General features: G+C 41.4%; 1 protein-coding gene across 1 annotated transcript; it reads left to right on the top strand.

The window, feature by feature from the left end:
* Nucleotides 1–737: 737 nt before the first annotated feature.
* LOC308086089 (kelch repeat and BTB domain-containing protein 8) lies at nt 738–22,877 on the top strand. Its single transcript, XM_080429459.1, has 5 exons — nt 738–1,126; nt 2,778–2,931; nt 7,931–8,009; nt 9,756–9,983; nt 17,843–22,877. The coding sequence occupies exons 2-5, from the start codon at nt 2,778–2,780 to the stop codon at nt 19,326–19,328; spliced, it is 1,947 nt and encodes a 648-aa protein (XP_080285585.1). The 5' UTR covers nt 738–1,126; the 3' UTR covers nt 19,329–22,877.
* The last annotated feature ends 764 nt before the right edge of the window (nt 22,878–23,641 follow it).

Here is a 23,641-nt window from a genome sequence, read left to right on the forward strand (position 1 = left end):
TTTTACTCCACTACAATTTTTTGAAAACTTTAGTTACTAGTTACTTTGTAGATTTTGATTATTATAAAACATACAGTAAGCCCTATATAACTTTCGGCTATTTGAAAATAGCCGATCTACAAGCTCACAATGCGTCGCAATTCCGACGCATTGTGAGCTTGCAGATCTGCTATTTTATTTTCAAAAGGTTTGTATACATTTGAAAACTTGAAATGGGACATTCTATATTGAGTACTTTCTACTTTTGGTACTTCAAGTACATTTTGATACCAATACTTTTTGTACTTTAAGTAAGTAAGTAAATTTTGAATTCCGGACTTTTACTTGTAACAGAGTATTTCTACATTGCAGTATTGATACTTTTACTTAAGAAAAAACATTACTACTTATTTTTCCACCACTGGTAGCAGTGTTAATTTTGACAGTCTTAGTCTATGTCCTTTGAATAACACACCATTTAGTTTTAGTCCTATTTTAGTCTTCTGAAATTGTTTAGCCTTATTTAGTCTTCAGAAAATGTTTATTAGTCTAGTCTTAGTCAACAAAATTAACACTGACTGGTAGAGAGAGAGAGCCTCAATTCACACTCCAGATCGGTGGGTGGCGGTAATGCGCTGGCGGGGAGCTGTCTGCCAGGGCACCAAAAATAAATAAACAATAAAACAAGAAGGAGGCGGAAGCTGGTGGAGCTGCTGTGTGTGTGACGGTAATAACGCGGTGCCTCACACACACACACACACACACAGCCGTCTGCTTCTGGTGGCACTTTGTATTTTTATTAATGAACTTTACGTTTACTAAGCCACTGATGAATGAGTCGCGGTTCACCCAGGAGGAGGGTATTGGTGTGTGTACAGGAGTTGACTGACTCACTGTGTGAGTGTGTTTGTCTCTCTCTCTGTGTGTGTGTGTGTGTGTGTGAGAGAGAGAGAGAGAGAGAGAGAGCGCTAAAGGAGGTTAGCGTGTTGTTTAGTGAGCTTGAAGGCCGGGCGGGGATCCTCTCACTCCAGGCCGGCCTGGAAGTGTGTCTCTGACCGCCTCTCTGTCCCAGATCACCACCGCCTGGATTCCTGTTGAAAAGGGGAGCACGTCAGCCATCAAGGTGGAAACCAGGAGGAGAGCGAAGGTAACACTGTGTTGCTGTAGCTCAGGGGTCTAGGCAACCTATAGGCAGGCACAGGGAGCCAACATTGGCACAGCACAGGGGAGGGTGATCACTGGCACAGGGGAGGGTGATCACTGGCACACTGGCATTAAGCGTGAGAGAGAGGATTGTTCTTTTACAATTTTATATTAAAACAATGTTCAGTCAGTTAAATTAAGTCCCCTCACATCTATATACGAATTACATTTTGCACATAATTCTACATTCATTCAAACTCCTAACTCTTAAGTCTTGAGACTGGGGTGGGAGACTGGGGTGATGGGTGGGTCTAATGATCATTGAACCCGAAAATGTTTCTACAGATTCTTACAAAAATAAAGGTTATGTATAGCCTATGGACAATCAAAATCAGTTGGAAAGGTTTAATTTTGATGTGGTGTCATAATTAACTTGATGTTGAGATGGCACACTGACTGACCATCAAGAAAATGAAGTCAAAAAGGTTGCCGACCCCTGCTGTAGCACAAGCTCAAATGTTAGCACGCACGCACGCAGCAAAAGCTCCAACCCCATTGTATGTGTATTTAGTTGTTTGATATAACTTTTTAATTTCAAGGACCTCTATAACTCTGAGAGTGGAACCAAATGGTCCATTTGGTTCCATTTGTTACACTCTCAGAGTTACAGACCTGTAAGGGTCCATTTAGACCCCCCTCAAGGGTCTTTGGACCCCACATTGAGAACCACCGCATTAGGCCATGAACCCCCATAACTGACAGTGTACAACAAATCAATGGACCCGTCAAGTTCCATTTGACTCTCCCGGCAAATGTCTCATAATATAAGCTCAAATGTCAACACACGAAGAAGCAGCTATATAGCCTTAGATCAAGACTATCGTAGATGTATTTTATCGAGTCTGACTTTGACTAAAATACAGGCTAAAAAAGATACAGCACCGTGACGTGTTTAGTTTTGAGCTGCAGTGTCCTGTCTCTGAATGGCTCTGTAGAGGTCATTCACTTATTGGTAAACATGGAAATGGCAGGATTTTCACTATTCCAAAGTTATTATCTTATCTTGTAATACGCTGCACTTTAACTTGGGCTGGAGAGGTGTACTGTCTGTTCCTGATCAGAGTCTGCTGGCGATAAGGACATGCATTCCACTGTTGAACTGGTTCATACACACTTGTATGTACGCGCATCTGTGTATTTTTCTAAAATATTAATTTAGTTGTTCTCATATCGGGGTCTTGGGGGGGCCCCCAGGGGTTCCCCAGCTAAACGATTAATTGTTTGGAAACAAATGGACCCTAATACACTTTCGGTCTGTAACTCTTGAGAGTGTACAAATGGAACCAAATGGACCCGTCACATCACACACTCGCACGTTATGGGGGTTTGTGGCCTAATCATGCATACCAAACCATGGCCTTTAAAAGGTTTGAACCACTGTATAAATGTGTATATCGTTGCTGTCGGGCAGAAACCTCTTATCTTTTTGTGTTTTTTCGTAAAAGAATATTACCCTACTTGATCATACTACAGTGTCACTCAAAAGTAGAAGATCCGCAAGCTCGAAACGCGGCGCGAAGCGATGCGTTTCGAGTTTGTAGATCTGCTACTTTTGCTGCTTTTAGATAAGAAACGATACGTTTGTGTTTTCTCAGATGAACGCGGTGCGGGCGGGCACCGTCACATGGCGTCCGCAGCCATGGCAGGACGGGGACGGGGGAGGAGGGGAGCCCCTGTCGGACAGCGACTCTGAAGAGGAGGACTTCCCCGACGACAGCACCACCCCGCTGGGAGACTACGTCACGCATGGTACTTACTACTCTACAGGCTAAAACTGCATCAATGCAACTAGTCGCAACTCCTTGCAACAATATAGTTTTAAGGCCATGTCACACCAATGCGGCTCCTTGCAACTGCCATTGGGGATAATGGTTGCGAGTAAGTTGCATGTTGCAAGGAGTTGCATTGGTGTGGACTGACCTTAACACACGTTGAAAGAGAAGCTGATAAACGGCTGAAAGACACGCACATCCCAGACCTACTAGGCTGGGTGCTGGAAAAAAGTGAAACGGTGTATAAGAAATAAAAATCCGCACACCAGTATTGCTGCTCCCAAATGCAATTTATTTAGTAACGTTTCGAGCCACCAGGCTCTTCCTCAGACCTTCACACAATGTGTGTAGACAGTCATTTTTATACAGTGTGACATCCTGCTCACCACACCTGTGACCAATCAGCCATCGGTCCCAAATCAGTGCCAAGTGACATTGACCGTAGTACAAAACATGTCCCAGTGTATTACACATAAATACACATTATATACATAACAAAAACAAAAAATAGACATAATCTTGTTTGCCCAAGACTTACAGACATTGTATATACTGTACAAAAGGACTCATAAGCCGTCATAATGCTGAATGAGGCGCCTCTTGTCTATTCTAAAGGTAAGTAAAAACAGGGACAGGTACTAATTCAATGCCTGTGTATCTGAGCGTAGATACATTGGCCCTCATTTATCAACGCGGTGCAGACCAAATAATGGGCGTATGGCGAGATCACCGCAACTTTCGGCATTTATCAATATATCCTGACGTTGCCTTCAGCGTACCTTCCGTTCAGATCTCACGTCTGGTCGAGAGCATTTGTTGGCTTTGGCTGCACCCGGCTGACTGTCTGACAGGCATCTGGACACGTATCCACTCCAAAATGTATTATCTAACACAATAATAAACTAGACGCGCCGCAATTCAGGGCAATTGCAGAGTGTGGTTGCGCCGACGTGAGTCGCGGGTCGCTGCCGCCGGGACTCGAGGAATACGCTGGGAGGAATACCGTCGGAGGCTGCGTCAATTACATTGTCACGTAACTCCTAAGATCACTTGCGTTTCATTTTGAGAGGATTGATCCCCCCAACATAAGGTTTTTGCATCAAACGGTTACATTTTGAGCATTTGTGGCACCCCCTATGGATCAAAGTGGAAATGCTTTTGGGGAATTGTTGAGTAAATCCACCCTTGACATGTGATTTAAATTTGGGATTGACTGGACGTTTTGTTCGTGATTTGTGGGCTTTTTTGTAAAACGGGCCCCTCCCTCTAACTTTGGAAGCCATTTACGGACGAACGGTATGGACTATCAAAATTCTGTTTCGCTCCAGATTATCGCATGGGTCCAGAGATCATGTGTACCGATTTTTGTGAAATTTGAAGACAATATGTGGGAGGAGGAGCTAAAAGTGTTTTTTGAAGAAAATTCAAAATGGCGGAAAATCTATCCTGACGCAAATGGGCGTGGCCTATATGGGGAGTTGCGTCATGACCAAAGGAATCCAGGGAAAAAGAAATTTTGATTTTACGACCTACGGTTCAAGAGTTATAGGCCAAAACGTAAATGGGGCTGTTATAGTGCCACCATGTGGCCGATTAGTGTAATTATTTTTTCAATAATTTCGGACTTAATTATGAACCTCCCCTCCAAATCTGGTAACTCTAGCTCTTACGGTTTCTGAGAAAAAAATACTTGAATTTGAGTTTTCACTTTTTCATTAAAGTGGATGGGGAAATTTAATGCACTAATAAATCAATATCAATAAAACTATGCAACCAATCTCTTAGCAAAATACAAGCACACGATTCCCGGTGAGGCCGGTCATTTTGACATATGGCACTAAATTGGGAAAAATAAACTGTGGGAGGAGTTACGATTAGAAATAAAGTTTATCTACAAATAAAGTTTATCTATAACAATAGTCTGGTTGCCCATTCGGGCAACCACACTAATAATCCCTGTAAAAAGATAACATTTTATAAACTCATTTAAACAAACTGCTTTAACAGTCATTCGGTTAAGCTTGCAGATCTGGCTGCATTGGCTATTTGAAAACAGCAGATCTACAAGCTCACAACGTGTCGCATCACAACGTGTTGTGAGCTTGTAGATCTGCTATTTTCAAAATATACGAGCGGGCCGGGCCTTATACAACCTGGGCTGGGTTGAGGATATAAACCCGACCCTCCAAACCTTTGACCAGATCAGGTTATTCTTCATGCTGTGGATTCATTTGGGCCACCGTGGGGGATCGGACATTTAACACTCCAAAACACACACCAGCCTTCATCCATTAATGTTTATAATTCATTCATCAATGATCACTTCCTAAACGTTCAGATTATTGCCTGCTATTTCTCATTTAACGTGGCGTCACGGCAGCCCGTGACTCAAGGGGGAATACATGATTCAGATGATTGCTTTATTTTAGTGTAAACTAGAGTGGTGGCAGTGGGTTAAATTAATATACAAAGGCATGGTATGATTTATGACGATGAGATTATAGTGTCATTCATGTATAGGCTACTTGACAAAGATTGTACCATCACGGAATACATGAAAGACTGCCATTTCCTAGCTCCGACGGAACCTCTCCCTCCGCTGTATAGCTCCGAGATGAGGTTCCTCGTTTCCTGCCGTTTGCGGTCGACGTTGTCGCACATTTTCCACTTTACATGTTTCTTACCCCTTTCTGCACATCGTATCCAAAAAGTAAAGCATTTGCGCCACTCTCTCAGATGTTTTAAGTTCTAGCGGAACATAACAGCTTCCAACGAGTTGAAGAAAGTATTTAATTTGCCTCGGTTTTCATCCGGTTACATGTTTTTAAGACATTGCGCAAGAGTTGCGCCCGTAGAGATAACATGACTGATTACCCTACTGGTCAAATGTTGAATTGCATCTTCTAATGCAAAATATTATGGAACCGGATGAAAACCGAGGCAAATTAAATACTTTCTTCAACTCGTTGGAAGCTGTTATGTTCCGCTAGAACTTAAAACATCTGAGAGAGTGGCGCAAATGCTTTACTTTTTGGATACGATGTGCAGAAAGGGGTAAGAAACATGTAAAGTGGAAAATGTGCGACAATGTCGACCGCAAACGGCAGGAAACAACGAGGAACCTCATCTCGGCGCTACATAGCGGAGGGAGAGGTTCCGTAGGGGCTAGCCATTTCCATGTGTGTGTGCCATTTCCGTGTGTGTGTGTGTGTGTGTGTGTGTGTGTGTGTCAGGCGCAGACATGAAAGGAGGCGAGCGGGGGAAACTCTTATTGGCTTTCCATGCGTTGTTTGGTCGTATATTGGTTCTTCATGTCGTAAAATTGGGGCGTTTCGAGAATATTTAAGGGCGTGTTTTTTAAATGACGCCTGGTTTCAGCCGTGACATTTATCAAGGCTCCGACCAAACGTATGCTAGGATTGGCTCTATAGGATCGCTTCATAAATGTGACTTGGACGTTGGTGTACGGCCGAATTTATGGAAAAATATAAGCCGTTTTTTACGCTCCATGGATAAATGAGGGCCATTGTGTCCAGCTTTGCAGAATTGCATAGCCACAGGACTAGAGATTACATTGTTGCTGATTGTACTGCGATGCTCAGCAGTGCATGTTTTTAACGGTCTCAAGGTCTTACCAATATAGGCCAGGCCGCCCAGACATTTTAACAAGTAGATCACATTGGCTGGTGAACACGAAATAATGCCTTAGATTTGATACTTTTTCCCTGTTTGTTCAATCGCAGAGGGGGAGACATTAACAACATGCTTTTAAGAAGGGAACTGTTTTGGATACACACATCGCAGACTCTAGCTCCAAAAGGTCTTAATGAAAATATGATGTGTATTTTTTGTTTTTGTTATGTACCAGTATATAATGTACAGTATGATGTGTAATGCACTGGGACATGTTTTGTACTACTGTCAATGTCACTTGGCACTGATTTGGGACTGATGGCTGATAGGTCACAGGTGTGGTGATCAGGAAGCATGTCGCACTGTATAAAAATGACTGTAGTGTCTACCAGAGCATGTGAGCGGAGCGGGTGGAAATGCTGCACGGCGCTCCAGGGGCCTGGTTTCACGCTCGCTACTCGCTCATGTTGACCGCTCCGCGGTCGCTCAACGTTGATTTGCTCACCTCTTGCTCCATGCCCCGCTCAAACCGGGCCACTCAACAGTAAAAAAAGAAAAGAAAAGAAAGTAGAAATTTGAATGAAATCTTGATCAAGGACGTGCGCTGTGCACTGCTGGATGTCTGTGTGTCTCTGAGTCCGTGCGACCGGGCATGCTCAAACATTCGGTGCGCGGCCCCGCTCAGAGTAGCGCTCCAACCTTTTTACAAACCAGCTCCACGCTCACGTCAAAATCATGTCGCTCCACTCCTCGCTCCGCTCCGCTCACATGCTCTGGTGTCTACACATTGTGTGAAGGTCTGAAGGCCTGGTGGCTCGAAATGTTTGTAAATTGCATTTTGCAGTAGCAGTACTAGTACTGGTGTGCGGATTTTTATTTCTTATCCACTACTGTAACACACAACATTATGTTGAAACTGCAGAGTTGCCTTCCAGAAATAGGTTCTAGATGTTGTTATTCATGTCAAGGACCTCAAAAGTAATATGTGCAGTGTTTGGCTGTGGAAATCCAAACTGAAAACATGTTCAAATAGCCAATATCTAGATTTAAACTAAGTGGTTAAAATGATAATGATGCTATATTACAATTTATTATATATATATATTACATTTTGCTGGGGACCCCTTGGAACCCCTTCGAGGAACCCTGGGGCTCCCCACTCCGAGAACAACTGCTGTAGAAAACCTTTTTTTCCAGTAGTCCTCATAAATGCCAGCCTCTGGCCTTGCAGTTCTTCTCTTTCCCATGTGTCTGTCGTCTCAACTTGTTTCTGCATTTCTGTATCTGCTACCCTCCCTCTCCATCTTGCTCCTGTATCTCATCATTACTCTCCTATATCTCAGGGTTGAAACAACTCCTGGATGCCCAGCAGTTATGTGATGTCACTCTACTAGTGGAGGGGAAGAAGTTCATGTGTCACAGGTAAGCCAAGCCTCTTCCACACAGAGCTGTGTTTGCAAAGACTCAAGGGCCATCTACACAAAGAATGAAAGCTATAAACATATTATTAATACTACAACTATAATTGATAGTTACAATGGTTGGATTGGGGGTGACATAATTAGTGTCATGTCCAGGGGATGCATCAAGACGTCTCACGCTACAGAAACGGGAGATAGACTCCTCCTTCCCAGGCCTACATGATGTCCAAGAGGGAAATAGCAAGAGTCGCATTCTCAGGTTTACTTCCCGTTTCTGCGTGACGTAGTGGACGCCTTTTTAGGAGACAGGAGGCAAGTTGGAGTCTATTGATTCCAATGGAAGAGTGAACGTGAACACAGCTTCTGAACCATTCTTTAGCTCCATGGTCACTGAACTAAATATTGGACCCAATCGTCACAAGACACACAATATGTACAAGATTTTCATTCTAAAATTGCTTTTTTTAGAGACACAAATGAGGGGGAAATCAACTTTGTTATCAACTTTTCTCTATCCCAGCAACACACTCTCGCGAGATTTGGGAAGATATCTGAAGAGTCCATCTGCAGTCTGACGGACGAGACATAGAGGGCTCTGTCCCTTATTTTTAACTCTATGCTCTGTCCCCATAAGATGTTCTAAAAACTGATTAACTGAGATTATATATGTGAATATAGTACTTGAAATCATTATGGACATATTAAAAAATAAATAAAATGTGTGTTCCAATGCTCAATAATATAATTTTCCATTATTAACTGTCTTGGTTGATGAGGTATGATTTGGGAATCATGACATTTTTCTAAACATAACATTCATGCTAAACATACTATGGTCTATAGTGGTAAAAATATATAATACAATATATATATATATATATATTATATATATATATATATATATATATATATATATATATATATATATATATATATATATATATATATATATATATATATATATATATATATATATATATATATATATATATATAGAGCAGAAACAGGAGCACATCTAGCATAAGACTGAATAATACATGTGTGTTTGTAGGGGGAATTTCATAGGTTTCTTAAAAGCATCTTTGCCAATAACAGTGCACTTTCAAACATGTAAAGCATTTATTTTCTTTAATGAAGAAAATGCACATCCACATGACGTTGTCAGCCAGGGAGAGGGGAGGGGGAGGGTGGTGGGATGGTCGGCGGAGAAGCAAACCACGCCTACTTAGGAGACTATTTGTAGGATTTGAGTACTATTTCGCCTCTCCAATTGAGATTGTGTATCTTTCTATATTAACAATCTTTGATGATGTGATAATGATAGTGATGTCAGCTTCCACTAGAGGTGTGAATCTTAACTCGTAGGAAGCACAAGAGCGCCATCTAGTGGTAAACACTGAAAACACAGTTTTGGACGTGCACACGTCTTTGGCACCCTAGGCAAATGAAAAAATTGGACGTGCACACGTCTTTGGCACAGAATGAGTTAAAATGTAAACGTCTTATGGATTTTGACTTGATATCAGTGTTTCTGTCATTCTTAAAATTGCCCTGAAATTGATAAATAATATCGTTCACCATTGTCATCAGTTGGGGTGTGAACTCCGTCATCCGCTTGAGTTTGAACAATGTTTCAAACATCATATTCATAGTCATCATAGTTATCGTTCTTGGTGTGGATGGCCCTTCACTCTGAAGTGCACCGTTTCTCATTTCCTCTCTCCTTTCCTTCATCCCTTCGCCACAGAGTGCTCTTAGCAGCAGTGAGTCCGTATTTCCGGGCGATGTTCACTAGCCCCCTGGTGGAGTCTCGCCTCACTGAGATCCGATTGGAGGAGGTAACGCCGTCCGTCATGGAGACGGTGATCCAGTTTGTCTACACGGGAGAGGCGGGGCTGTCTCTGGACACGGCTGAGGACCTGTTTGTGGCAGCCAATCGGCTTCAAGTCATGCCCCTCCAGGTCCTGTGCTCCAGGTATGCATTTGTCAGAAGGACTTTCGGACAGATGCTCGTATTGTTATTATTAGAACAGACGGTAGACTCTCATATTCTTTTCCTTACATAGATGTTGCTGTGGAGTTGCACCACAGCTTATGTGTGGACCGCCACAGCAACCATAAAACTCTCTAACACGAAAAAACACTTTCCTAGGCACCCCCACTCACTTAGATTAGCTAACACAGGAAGTCTGTTTAAACCTTCCCTAAAACAGTGGTTCTCAAACTGTGAAATAATTTGCGTATCATTTGTTTTTCTCACACGAGTAAACAAAACCAACATACAGTGTAAGTGCATACAGGGCATCTGCACTTTTAAGGACTTAAGACCTTTTTAATTCCTCTACAATGGAATAAAAATGAAACCATTACTGCGTCAAAAGTAATCAACAACATTGGCCAAATTGTCAAATATGACCTAAGAAAGAGGCAACAATTGTGAAAATAGCTGACTCTTTTTTCCACTGCAGTGAGTCTGAAAACTCACCTCTTCAGATTCAACCTATACTGTAGATAGAATGTAAACAATATAAGTAGTGCTGTCAAAGTTAAAGGAGAATTCCGGACATTTTAAGTGTTATTGTGGGATCGCTAAAGCGATCACACTACTGTTATTGTCAACACCGTTTTTTGACGGCTAACTAGTCCTTCATACTTTTAGCTACAAACTCCGTTCCAACTCTTCAACGTTCGGCCTACTCAGGACATGTCGGCTACCATTTGAATTTTTGAAATAATTTGTACTTTTAGAGATATTTCACTTTTTACTTCTAAAAAACTCCCATTCATTTCAATGGAGAAATTCATACTTTTAGATAGAAACTCCGTTCCAACTCTATAACGTTCAGCCTACTTAGGACATATTGGCTACCATTAGAATTTTTTTAAATAATTTGTACTTTTAGAGATATTTCACTTTTTAAATAGTAAAAATACTTAAAAGTTGATAAAAAGAGTAAAAATACTTAAAAGTTGTAAAAATTAGTAAAAGCTACTTTAAAGTAAATAAAGTGACTAAAAATACTTTAAAGTAAATACCTCGAGTAAAAATACTTAAGAGTACTTATATTGAGTAAAAATACTTAAAAGTACTCAAAATGAGTAAAAATACTTAAAAGTTGAAAAAAAATAGTAAAAATACTTAAAAGTTGATAAAAAGAGTAAAAATACTTAAAAGTTGTAAAAATTAGTAAAAGCTACTTTAAAGTAAATAAAGTGACTAAAAATACTTTAAAGTAAGTACCTTGATTAAAAATACTTAAGAGTACTTATACTGAGTAAAAATACTTAAAAGTACTCAACATGAGTAAAAATACTTAAAAGTTGAAAAAAATAGTAAAAATACTAAAAAGTTGTAAAAATTTGTAAAAAATACTTTAAAGTAAATAAAGTGACTAAAAATAATTTAAAGTAAATACCCTTTAGAACCTTTCAAACCTTTAGAACCTCTTAAACCTTTAGAACCTCTTAAACCTTTCAAACCTTTCAAACCTTTCAAACCTTTAGAACCTCTTAAACCTTTCAAACCTTTAGAACCTCTTAAACCTTTCAAACCTTTCAAACCTTTAGAACCATTCAAAGCTTTAGAACCTTTAGAACCTTTCAAACCTTTAGAACCTCTTAAACCTTTCAAACCTTTCAAACCTCTTAAACCTTTCAAACCTTTCAAACCTTTAGAACCTTTCAAAACTTTAGAACCTTTAAAACCTTTAAAACCTTTAAACCTTTCAAACCTTTAACTCTACTAACACTATCAATACTCAATACCATCAACATTCTTAGCGATCCCACACTGTTTCTTCAGGAACAGTACCTTCTAGTCTTTGATGTGTCGTTACTCACCTACCGACGTAAACAGTGGCATTGTTTATTTCCAGATATTCCCCTGTCGTCATATTTTCAACCTCCTCCGTTGTCATAATGGGAGCGCGTGTCATAGGGAAATTCGTCTATTATAACCGATGCAAAGTTATTTTTTTCTCTACTACTACTCATTGTGGAGTCTGATGATAGTCAAACATGCCGTGAAAGTTCCTGAGAGGCTACCGCTAATGACGAACGAGCTAACGCTAGTTGCTTGTTTCTCAACATGGCAACACCAAGTTGCCAGGTTCTGGGAGAGAAACAAGCAACTAGCGTTAGCTCGTTCGTCATTAGCGGTAGCCTCTCAGGAACTTTCACTGCATGTTTGACTATCATCAGACTCCACAATGAGTAGTAGTAGAGAAAAAAATAACTTTGCATCGGTTATAATAGACGAATTTCCCTATGACACGCGCTCCCATTATGACAACGGAGGAGGTTGAAAATATGACGACAGGGGAATATCTGGAAATAAACAATGCCACTGTTTACGTCGGTAGGTGAGTAACGACACATCAAAGATAACACTTAAAATGTCCGGAATTCTCCTTTAACGCAGTATTGACGCGTTAACGCATGACCGAATTAACAGCGTTAATATTTGTATCTCAATAATCGCCCATTTCCAAAATCGCCTTTTTTGACCCTTAGAGGCATCCGTAGATCTAATTTCACGTCTTCCTGATCTGAACACTCCCTCTGCGCATCTAAACCAATTACAGCAATTGGGGGGCGGGATGTTAAGGACAATCTCTTGTTTAGGATTCGTTTATACAGCCGTTTCAACCAATCAATCACAGCGTTTTTAGAACGCTGGTCTATCACCTCTCCCCAGCCTGCAGCACACGCACAGCCACTCGGCCAGCGAGTGACAGCTGACACACTATCCGCTCTGCGAAGCTCATTTCCCGGCCACAAGCATTTAGAAGTCGGCTTGTGTCTCTTCCAAAGTACCGGTGTTTCCTTGGCTTCACTGCCGACAAAATGAAATTGAAGCTGTGCTGAATGAATAAGGAAACACTGCGGAATGGCGAAATGAGTTCGGGGGAATGTCACAACAACATCTCCGTGTCACCGTACAGCTGACTTTAGGACTGTACACCGAACCTCTGAATGAACGTCATATTGTCGTCTGGACAGCCAAACGGACTTCTGCACCTGCTTTTGATGTTAACAGTGTCATACACTCATACTTTGACAAGCCCCTTAAAACCACTTCCAGAACACTCTGTGTGTGTGTGTGTGTGTGTGTGTGTGTGTGTGTGTGTGTGTGTGTGTGTGTGTGTGTGTGTGTGCACTTCTCTCATACAGACAGTAGCTGCTCATTCCTCCTACCTGCAGGGTTGCCTCTTCCAAATAAATTACTAGGCGCCATCTGAAAAGTCCTTAATGCTGTAAACAGCTTCAAACAACAACTCTAAAAGACGTTGTGATCATGATAGCAGCCATCCACACCGCTGGTTTAATTCATGTGCCTATACAGATGTCTTCTCATCTATCCAGCTGTAGCCTATTAAAGCTCGTTAAGACTCATCCGAAAGTTTAACAAAGTCCACTGAGCAACAGAGTAGTGTAACATTTTTAGTCAGAGGTTAAAGGGATTGTAGGCGATTCAGAGATAAACAAAGGAAAAAAATCCAGCAGTTCGTTTCCCCGACCACCAGGGGGTGACGCACGGAGGACTTCCATAGAGTAAGCAGACTTCTAAACGGGCCATGCCGAATATAGGTTACTTTATACGGATACAATTCGCGGAACTGCCCGCCCCTGCCGGTTCTCTGAATTTAAATTTTTAAATAGGCTCTTTCATGACTAATTGACCACATATATGAAGTTAAACAACTAAATTCTATCCAAACGCTTTTTGAAAAGTAAATTATGTGCCTAAAAAACGAAGTTTGAGAGCATTTTAAAACCGAAAGTAAAAAGTTCACACGGACACGGACGCGCACGGATGCGCACATGCGTGCGTGAATTTACGCACCGGATACCCGGATGTGTAACCTAAATAGTAGGGAAAATACGGATTTCAGAAAGAGGAGTGTTTTTCAATGCAGGAAAACACCCCAGCATCATTATATAGTGGCTGATAGAGGGGAAAAAATGCAAAATATATATATAGAGGTATTTTTCAAATATAGGCTTAATGTTGCCTACTATACCTTTAAAACAAGCCAAAACAGTGACATAAGGTGAGCTGAGAGAGATGAAGCAGGGGACCCCCTTCTATATTGTATGAAATTGAACTTTTTTTTTTACTTGGTCTGCGTTTTTATACTTTTTAATTTTTAAGACAAATGTTCTCTTCTGGGGATCCCTGGCACAAAACATTTTCAGATGGGGGTCCATGGCTAAAATCAAATGTATTAAAATATTTTGAAAATAGCAGATGTACAAGCTCACAACGCGTTGCATCACTTGTGAGCTTGTAGATCGGCTATTTTCAAATAGCCAAAGTTTAAATAGGGCTGAAGTGGTTTATGTATGTTTTGTCATAATAATTAAAATCTACAAAGCAACTAGTAGTTACTAAAGTTTTCAAATAATTGTCGTGGAGTAAAAGTATAATATTTGCCTCTGAGATGTATTGGAATAGAAGTAAAAGTACTGCAAATTGGAATACTCCAGTCAAGTAAAAAATACCTTAAAATTATACTCAAGTATAGGTACTTGAGTACATGTACTTAGTTACTTTCCACCTCCGTCAGCATTAGATTAATTAATTAAGTTACTCACCTTCTACAAAGATGACGAATGAGAACACACTTTTGTTCCATATGCCCACATTGTCTTGGTTTCAGAGAGCATGGTGGTAAATATGAACTTTTACCCCAAAGTCTTTATATTCCATAATATGTCCCACGTCCGTCCGGACCGGTGTTGTTAACTTTTTGAGAACATCAACGTAAAGGCTTGACGCTGCGACGCACGTTAGTCAAGGAGCCCCCAGAAAGCTGTTTCCACTTAAAAAAATGCACATTTCAAAATAAGAGTTATTTTAATCTACGTAATGTTATAATTCAACACACGTTTTATTTTGAAATACTACTGGAAATAGAAGTAGCCAGGTAGCCTACTTCACGCTATTGGGAAATCAGCAGCTTTATGTTATGGAATGGGGAAAAAAAAGAAAAACAACCAGACAAAAAGTGGGGGGTATGAAATCACGGATCTGTGAGAGTGAGGGTGTCGCGTCACACGCACATTGAATGGGCGTGACGCCCCTGACACAATAACACCCAAGTTGGAATGAACTTCCATCGGCAATGGTGTGTATATTAGTGGTGGAAAAAGTAGCCTACTCAAATTTTTTACTTAAGTAAAAGTATCAATACTGCAATGTAGAAATACTCTGTTACAAGTAAAAGTCTGGAATTCAAAATGTACTTGAGTAAAAGTACAAAAGTATTGGCTATTTTTGGCAAGTAGTAAAAAAAGAAACAAACTAGACTAAACTAAAATGGAAACTAGATAAAAATACAAATAAATGTAATGGAAAAAATGCTAAACTATAATAACCCTGATAAGTAGCCTATACTCACGGTTGATGCTGTTGATTCGGATGACTGGACAGAGTTGAAGTGCCCTGTTGGGAAGAGAGAGCAGTCTTTTATACTCCTCTTGCTTATCTCGGGGTGCCTGTGTGACTGCGCGTGGGTATGGGAGGGAATTATGCTCTGCAAAGAAACTCAGTAATCGATGAGGTGCTTGGACAAAAGCGCTATATAAATGCACCATGTACCATTTATCTGTTGTGCTTTTGTATGTTGATGCGCCGCTTGAATGTAGGAATTTGTTGCTAAGCAACCCAGCTACATGCTGGATAAAGAACTACTTGAAAGCTACAATATTCTGAAAGTAGTGAGCCATCAATGACCTCGGCCTGGCCTACTTCATCTCGCCAATAGCATGTTTCTGCAAAAATACATAGTAAAACACAGGAGCCGAGATACAGGATTTTAAAGTAATAAGTTAACCAGCAAGTGAATGGAGCAGTAAATATTTGGATCACGTTATCTCCTGGTTCTGTGTGAATATATATATATATATATATATATATATATATATATATATATATATATATATATATATATATATATATATATATATATATTAGAGATGGTCCGATCAATCGGCCATGGATCGGATAGGCCCGATATCAATGAAAATAATTTGGTCAATTAACCGATCCGATCATGACTTATATATGTCAAGAGTTTGATATCACTCCGGATCCGAAGGTGGCGGTGAAACGCTGGCGTAATAACAGCCGCCTTAAAAGAAGGAAGAAGTGTTTGTTATGATCTCGCTGCACTGCTCTGCTGCACTGCATGCACGCAGGTTTGAAATGTCCGCGGTGTGGAACTTCTTTACAGTGTGTGAGACCGATGCGACACACGCTATGAAAAAAACAACAACGCTGAAATCTGTTGCGCACAGAAAAAAACATTCACTCTGTGTGTGTGTGTGTGTGTGTGTGTGTGTGTGTGTGTGTGTGTGCGCTCGTTGTGCCTCGTTAAAAAAAAGAAACCAGCAAACACAGCCCAAATAAAGTAGTCCATTGAAGTAGATAGGGACAACACTTATTGTCGAGTTAAGCACAACATTTTAGATCCCTTTAGAGAGTTTAAAACTATCAATTCCAGCGGAGTTTGGTGTTAGCAGCTAGCACAAAGCAATGACATATGGTACTTTTTTGCCTTGAAAACAATGAAAGGCATACAATGTTGCTATACTCAGTATGCCAAAATGGTATGGCTTTCATTCAGACAGTATGGCATACTCCTGGGTCCTGGCACCCACTAACTACATTGAAAACCTAACATCACTGTTACTGCTTAGATTAGGAGTTATTTTGTTGCATTGGAATTGCTGAGGTTTTAGACATATTTTAGTTTGTTGAAGACAGTATATTTAAATGTAATATTTTGTGGATTTAGTTTACTCGTTTTGAACCAATGCTGCACTCATTTGACTTGTGATTTAAAAAAGCCTTATAACAAAATATAAATGTACTTTTACTTTTACTTGTACTTTTTTAAAAGCATGTACTCTTGAATACTTAAAGGGATACTTCACTTTCACATAAAATAAACATTAAAAATATATATAAAAAAAATGAAAGAAGTTATGGCAAAATTAAGGCCCCCTCACACATTAGTAGGACACTCTAATGCGTGAGGGGGCCATGAATTTTCCATTACTTTTTTCATTTATTTTTAATATATTTTTTAAATGTTTCCCCGACCCGAAAGTGAAGTATCCCTTTAAGTACATTTAAAAGCAAGTACTTTTTTACTCTACTTGAGTAACATTGACTGAGCTACTTTTAGTTGTAGTGGAGTAAATGTAACCAGGAGTACTCTGTACTCTTACTCAAGTACTGGGGTCGAGTACTCTGTCCACCTCTGGGCCTGGACGACCAGCCAATACATGCATGAGTGAATGAATTAATAAATAAAAAAGTTTAATAAAATACAAAAAGTTAAAAAATATAAAAAATAATATTGCGCAACATGATCGGATCGGATCGGTATCGGATGATCAGATTTGAAAATGATCGGATCGGTGATCGGTTTAAAAAAACCTGATCGGACCATCTCTAATATATATATATATATATATATATATATATATATATATATATATATATATATATATATATATATATATATATATATATATATATATATATATATATATATATATATATATACACACTCGTCCAAACTCGTTGGCAGTGTGAGCACTGGCAGAATTCAACGAGTTAACTCGTCCATGGCAGTTAATGAGTCAATTGCCACAACTATGCCTATGACTTGCATTTTAAAGAGCCTGTTTACTCTTTTATGTTACTTCTATTTTCCCTTTTATCTACTCTCTGTTCTTCTTCATGTATCTCTCATCTCCCTCTATTCCCGTAATCCCCTCTCGCTTGCCTTATGTTCTCCCCTTCTCCTCTAATCCGTCCAGGTTTCTCTTTGAGCACCTGTCGGTGGACAACTCCCTGGGCATGTACTCGCTGGCCCGTTCTCACCACGACCAGCTGCTCCTGCGGGCCTCCCTCCGCCTGGTCGCCCAGCACTTCCCCCGCGTGGCGCGGCAGAAGGACTTCCTGCTGCTGGACCACGGCACCCTCGGCAGCCTCCTGGGCTCCGACCGCCTGGGCGTGGACTCGGAGGCCGAGGTGTACGACGCGGCGCGCCGCTGGGCGGAGCACCAGCCCCTGGAGCGCTACATCCACATGCCGGCCCTGCTCCACCACCTCCGGCCGGGGCTGCTCTCCCAGGAGGAGAGCCGACGGCTGTGCCAGGAGCTGGGGCCCGCCGCCGCCGGGGAGGGCCTCGGGGGACCCCTGAGGCCGCGGGAGGGCATGTTCGAGAAGAAGATCGTCTGCGTGGACCTGACGCCCCGGGAGGACGACTCCCTGCCGGAGCGCGACCTCACCGTGGACTGCTTCGACCCGCGGACGGGGAAGTGGGACAAGCTGGCGGCGCTGGGCTCGCTGGTCTGTCCCGGCTGCACGGCCGTGGGCGACCGGCTCTTTGTGGCCGGCGGAATCCTTCGGACGGGCACGGTGTCCGCGGACGTCCACGAGTACGACGCCATTTTGGACCGCTGGATAGAGAGGCCCTCCATGGTCCATCCCAGGGCCATGCTGGGGCTGCTGGGCTGCGGAGATTCACTCTACGCTCTGGGCGGCTGTAACCGCTCTGCCCTGCTGGACTCGTGTGAGACCTTTGACCTGGCCACGCTCCAGTGGTCCCTTGGGCCCAGACTGCCGCTGCCCCTGCGTGCCTTCGCCTGCGCGGCCCTCCGCGGGCGGCTCTACCTGCTGGGGGGAACCACGCTAGAACAGAACAGGGCGGTGGTTCATTCGGGAGTGCTTATTTACCACACCCTGACGGACTGCTGGACCCGCGTGACGCTGGACTCCGGCGCCACCTGCCTGGCGGGAGGGGTGGCGGTGCGAGGCGGGGTCTGCGCCATCGGAGGCTACATGAGGGACGCGACCAAATTCCTGGACGGGAACTACACCAACTTAGAGACCTTAGACGCCACCGGCCGCGTGCTGTTCTTCCGAGAGGGCAGGGGGTCCGGGGCGGAGAGGGAGGTGACCGGGGCGGTCGCGGGGGAGCGGGGCGGCGCGGGCGGAGGGAGCGACCGCGCCCCGAGTCCGGTGGTGTTCCCCGGCCTGCCGCGGCGGATCGCGGCCGGGGGCGTGGCCCGCTGGAAGCGGCGGATTTACGTGCTGGGCGGGGAGAACGGCTCGCGGTTCTACGACAGCGTTTACTGCTGGAAGCCCGGCTGGCGGAGCTGGGTCCAGAGACGGGAGAAGCTCCCCGGGGACACGGGAGGGGTGAGTCAGTTTGGATGCACCACTCTGAAGTTCCCAAAGAAACACATCCTGTCCAGACTGAGGGGAGCCAGGGAGAACTGCAAGAAGGCCGGCGACTAGCCTGGAAAACGGACCAATGATGTGTGAGGAGAGAGAGAGAGAGAGAGAGTTCTTGGGCTGTGTTTGGATTGGCTAGAAAATGCTTTACAATGTTAGGTTAACTCTTTAAGACTGGGAACGCAGCTCTGTGTCATTTTTAGATTTCGTTGGGCTATTCAAAAATAGCAGATCTACAAGCTCATAGTGCGGCACCGAGTGCCGCGCTATAGGGGTGTGCCGATATATCGTCCCGCGATATATCGTGATACGTTTTCGTGACGATATGTATCGTTTTGGAAGAAAAAAAATATCGGTTTGATTTTTTTTTCTTTTTTTGGGGGGGACGACGACGACTAGTGAAAGTTAGAGGAGTTGAGAAGTGACAATGCAGAATGCACTGTATTACAATAGTACTGTGACTAGTACTGTACTGACTGTTGTTAGTTACTTTAACATTTTTGTTGCAGTTCAATAAAACAATGCAACTATAATGCAAAAACAGAATTATTTGTTTGCATTTGCTTTTTTTCTCCCCCATATATTTTCATAATAAAAAAGTGCGTATCGTATCGAAATCGTATCGAAGTTGTGAGCCCAATATCGTATCGTATCGTTTGGTGAAATTAGTGTATCGGCACACCCCTATGAGCTTGTAGATCTGCTATTTTTTTTAAATCATGAAAAGTCGATTTTTTTTCTTTTTTTTTGGCGGACATTTGTAACTCAAATCTTTGCTTCTCGGTGTTCCTGGAACGAAATATTTTACAAATGTTTGCTTTAGAAAAATATATAATCCAAGATTTTGCCACGAATTTTTAAAATGTTTCAAAAATAGCAGATCTACAAGCTCATAGCGCGGCACCGAGTGTAAAAAATGACACAGATGCGTTCCCGCCCGGTCTTAATGGTTTAACTCCTCCTTGAAATGCTGACGATTAAGGTGAAGTTACGGTGATAAGACCATTGTTGACAATCTGAACAGCAGCCATGGTATTGTAGGTCTAGTAAATGACTTACTGATGCAAAAAAAGTTAAATGAATTAAAACAGGCAGATATTCACGCAGACAGTGGGTGAGTGAGTGAGTGGGGCCAGAAACTGGGTAACAGAACCTGAATGTAATCTACTAGAGTCCGGCCGATGTATCGGCCATTCATTTACATTTTTAAGACTTCGGTATCTGCAATTACGTTTAACCACCTTGTGTCCATATTTTGGGTATGTGAAACATTGGTGTAAATTGAGAAGTTTTCAAAGATTTTCAAAAATAGCACAATGTTGTGAGCTTGTAGATCTGCTATTTCTTTAAACGTTTTGAAATCTGCCATCGGTCGGGCTCTATAATGGACCATTTCTCACAATAGTGGACACTCAAGTCCTTCAGAAAGCAAGGCCCTGAATGTATTGAAACCATGACCTTGGCTACCACATCACATTTCAATGAGTTGTATTTTTTACCTTTAATTTTGTTCGAAACGTTACTTTTTATGTTTAATTTACAGCATCACATTGTGACAGTTTGCGTTGATTTCACTGCTCAGAATATTTTGCTTACCAGCCAAAGGAATTTTGAATGTCCTTGGGATGTAGGCTACCTTGAGATTATCTTACATTGGCCATGTAAGATGCTTTCAATAAATGTGTTATTCAGAAATATATTACGCTCATCCTAATTTGATAGGCAGAGCAATAACAAATAAAGCACTGTAATGTTCGAGGTTGCTTTGACAGCCCTATCAAAGAAAGCAACAGAAGTAGATCTGTAGCCTACACGATAAAGCTTAAACAAGGGAGTCATTCATTAATTACATCCTGAGCTAAAAAAAACCCCCAGAAACTTTGTTTTACTAGACAGATGGACATTGTACCATTCTAAGACCCTTCGTTTTTTTAAAGCAAATCGGATATCATTTTGTTGCTGTCGGGCAGAACGCTCTTGTCTCCATATTCTAACTTTGTGTTTTTTCGTAAATTGATGCCCTACTTGACCATACGACAGCCACCGTCACACAAAAGCAGATCCGCAAGCTCGAAACGCGGCGCGTAGCGACACGTTTTGAGCTTGATATGTTTTGTTTTTTTATTTGAATCCTGAAAAGTAACAGTTTTGTATGAGGTTTTTCCCCCCCGACAGAGACGATCTGACTGTCCTGTTCTCCACTCGTCTCTATTCCATCAGGTAGGTCCAGACATTTTTGGAGTCATGTCACTCTGGCCCCCTCACAAGCATTGTACATGAAAAACTAAGCAAAAAATATCCCATTTATTCTGTCAAAACCCTCTCAGTATCCTCTCCATTAATTTGCCCTGACCGAACAACAGATAATTTACAAATTCATCGATATGAAAAGCCCAGATAAATGTCATTGCAAAAATGTTTAGGTGACCAAAATGCCTACTCCAAAAGATGAAACCTGCATGAAGAATTAATTTGCATTTGCACATTAATAATGGGATATTTTTTTCACATTGCTTAAATATTATTCATTTTGCTTGTAGGTCAGTCAATTCAGTGATAAGGATCAGAGACATTTTACTGTGTATCAAATGCACATGATACACTGTTTTGTTGTGTATTTTTCCCTTTTTTTTTTTGTCTTTATTGCTATGAAATACCAACTGGAATTTTACTATATTAATTTTACACAGGATTTCCCCGCCACTCTAGGGTTAAGATGTGAAAAGTAGGGGTCGACCGATATGGTTTTCTGGGCTGGTACCGTTGATCGATCATAATGAATTTGAGAGAGATGATTGCTGACATTTTGTACCATTATTTAATTACAGTGAATGTAAACACTGCAGTGTTTAAAAACACACACACACACGCACGCAAAACTGAATTTAAATCAACAGGTTTAAATAACCTATCAACATTAAGCATTTGAACTAAGTGGCTACAGTCAACTTTGTGAAATTCTGATTTTAACAACCTCTTTGAGTTTCCCAGTGTCATTATGTTTTACCTCATCGTCTTGTTAAGACAACCCAAGCCCACCGTCAAGATGTGCGTTTGTTTACAAAGCTCAGTGAAAATACTTTTGTATTTATTAAGCAGAGGAGCTAACTCGGACACAGAATAGGTACTATAACGTAAAATTGCCGTATGTTTATTAGACTCACTAGTCAAGTCTCTAAACTCTTTTCTCAACTGGAGACTGGGGACAAAGTCCCAGCTTTCATTGTTAAAGCTGTGTGGAAAGTCTGGAAACAATTGGAAAGTAAAAAAAAAAGGCTGCAGTATAGAGCCAATGCAAAATCTGTAGCCTTCATATTGAGGATAGAAAAGAACAAATATCAGAGCTGATAATCGGTTGACCCCTAGCAAAGAATGATTGTATGTGTGCGATTATGGTGTGTGTGTATATGTGTGTGTAATGGTGGATAATTTGATATGTCTTTTCAAAACAAAACATCTCTTTGCAACGTCCCCCATCCTCCCACCCCACAAGTCCAAGGAGTAAGTTGGCCTCATTCATACAATGTGATGTAGGTTTTTACCTGACTGGCCAGTGGATATTTTAATGAGAGCTATGTTATGAAATAATTAAAATAATATTTGTTAATAAAAGTTCTCTTTGTTGGCGATTCTCTTTGTACATTTTTGGTTTACATTTCTCTTAGCTGAAAACTGTTTCAAAAGCTGCTGAATGTGATTTTTGTTCTGTAGCCACCATGGCTGATCAATGACCTTGAACCAAATCAAGGCAACATTGAACTGGACACATTTCAACAGTGGTGGAAAGTAACTACTGCTAAGTACCCTTTTGAGATACTTTTACTTTACTTGAATGTGTCCACTTCTCAGTACTTTATATTTTGACACATTTTGAGCAATACATTGTGAAATGGGACGTTCTGCAAAATGAGAACTTTTTCTTTTGGTACATTGAACATATTTTGATGCCAATACTTGTGTACTTTTACTCAATAAATTAAATGTGTTTGATTAACTGTTACACCCCTAATGGATAATCTGGCTCAGATGGCACTGGGCTATATTGCACCCAAGAGTTCAAAACAGTTCAAAACTGTTTACCTAAAACTGGACTGTTGGTGATCATTTTAAGGTTGGTGTTAATAATTACTATCAATAATAAACTGCTGAATCTGCTCATTTGGCCCTGCTGACCAAAGGTCTTAGCCTACAGTAATGCCCATCTCAGCCCTATTGCCTATTGTTAATTCTCTCTCAAACGGATCACTGGGAGTGGACACATTCATTTGACTTTCATAGTCCTCTAGCAGGGTTGTTAACTAAATTCAACACAGATCCTGGAGTAGGCGTATAGAACAATGGAGAATCCCTCTGTAGTGACCTCCACGGCAGACAAA

This window comes from Gymnoscopelus braueri (assembly GCF_963280865.1).
Source record: "Gymnoscopelus braueri genome assembly, chromosome: 5".
Classification (NCBI taxonomy): domain Eukaryota; kingdom Metazoa; phylum Chordata; class Actinopteri; order Myctophiformes; family Myctophidae; genus Gymnoscopelus; species Gymnoscopelus braueri.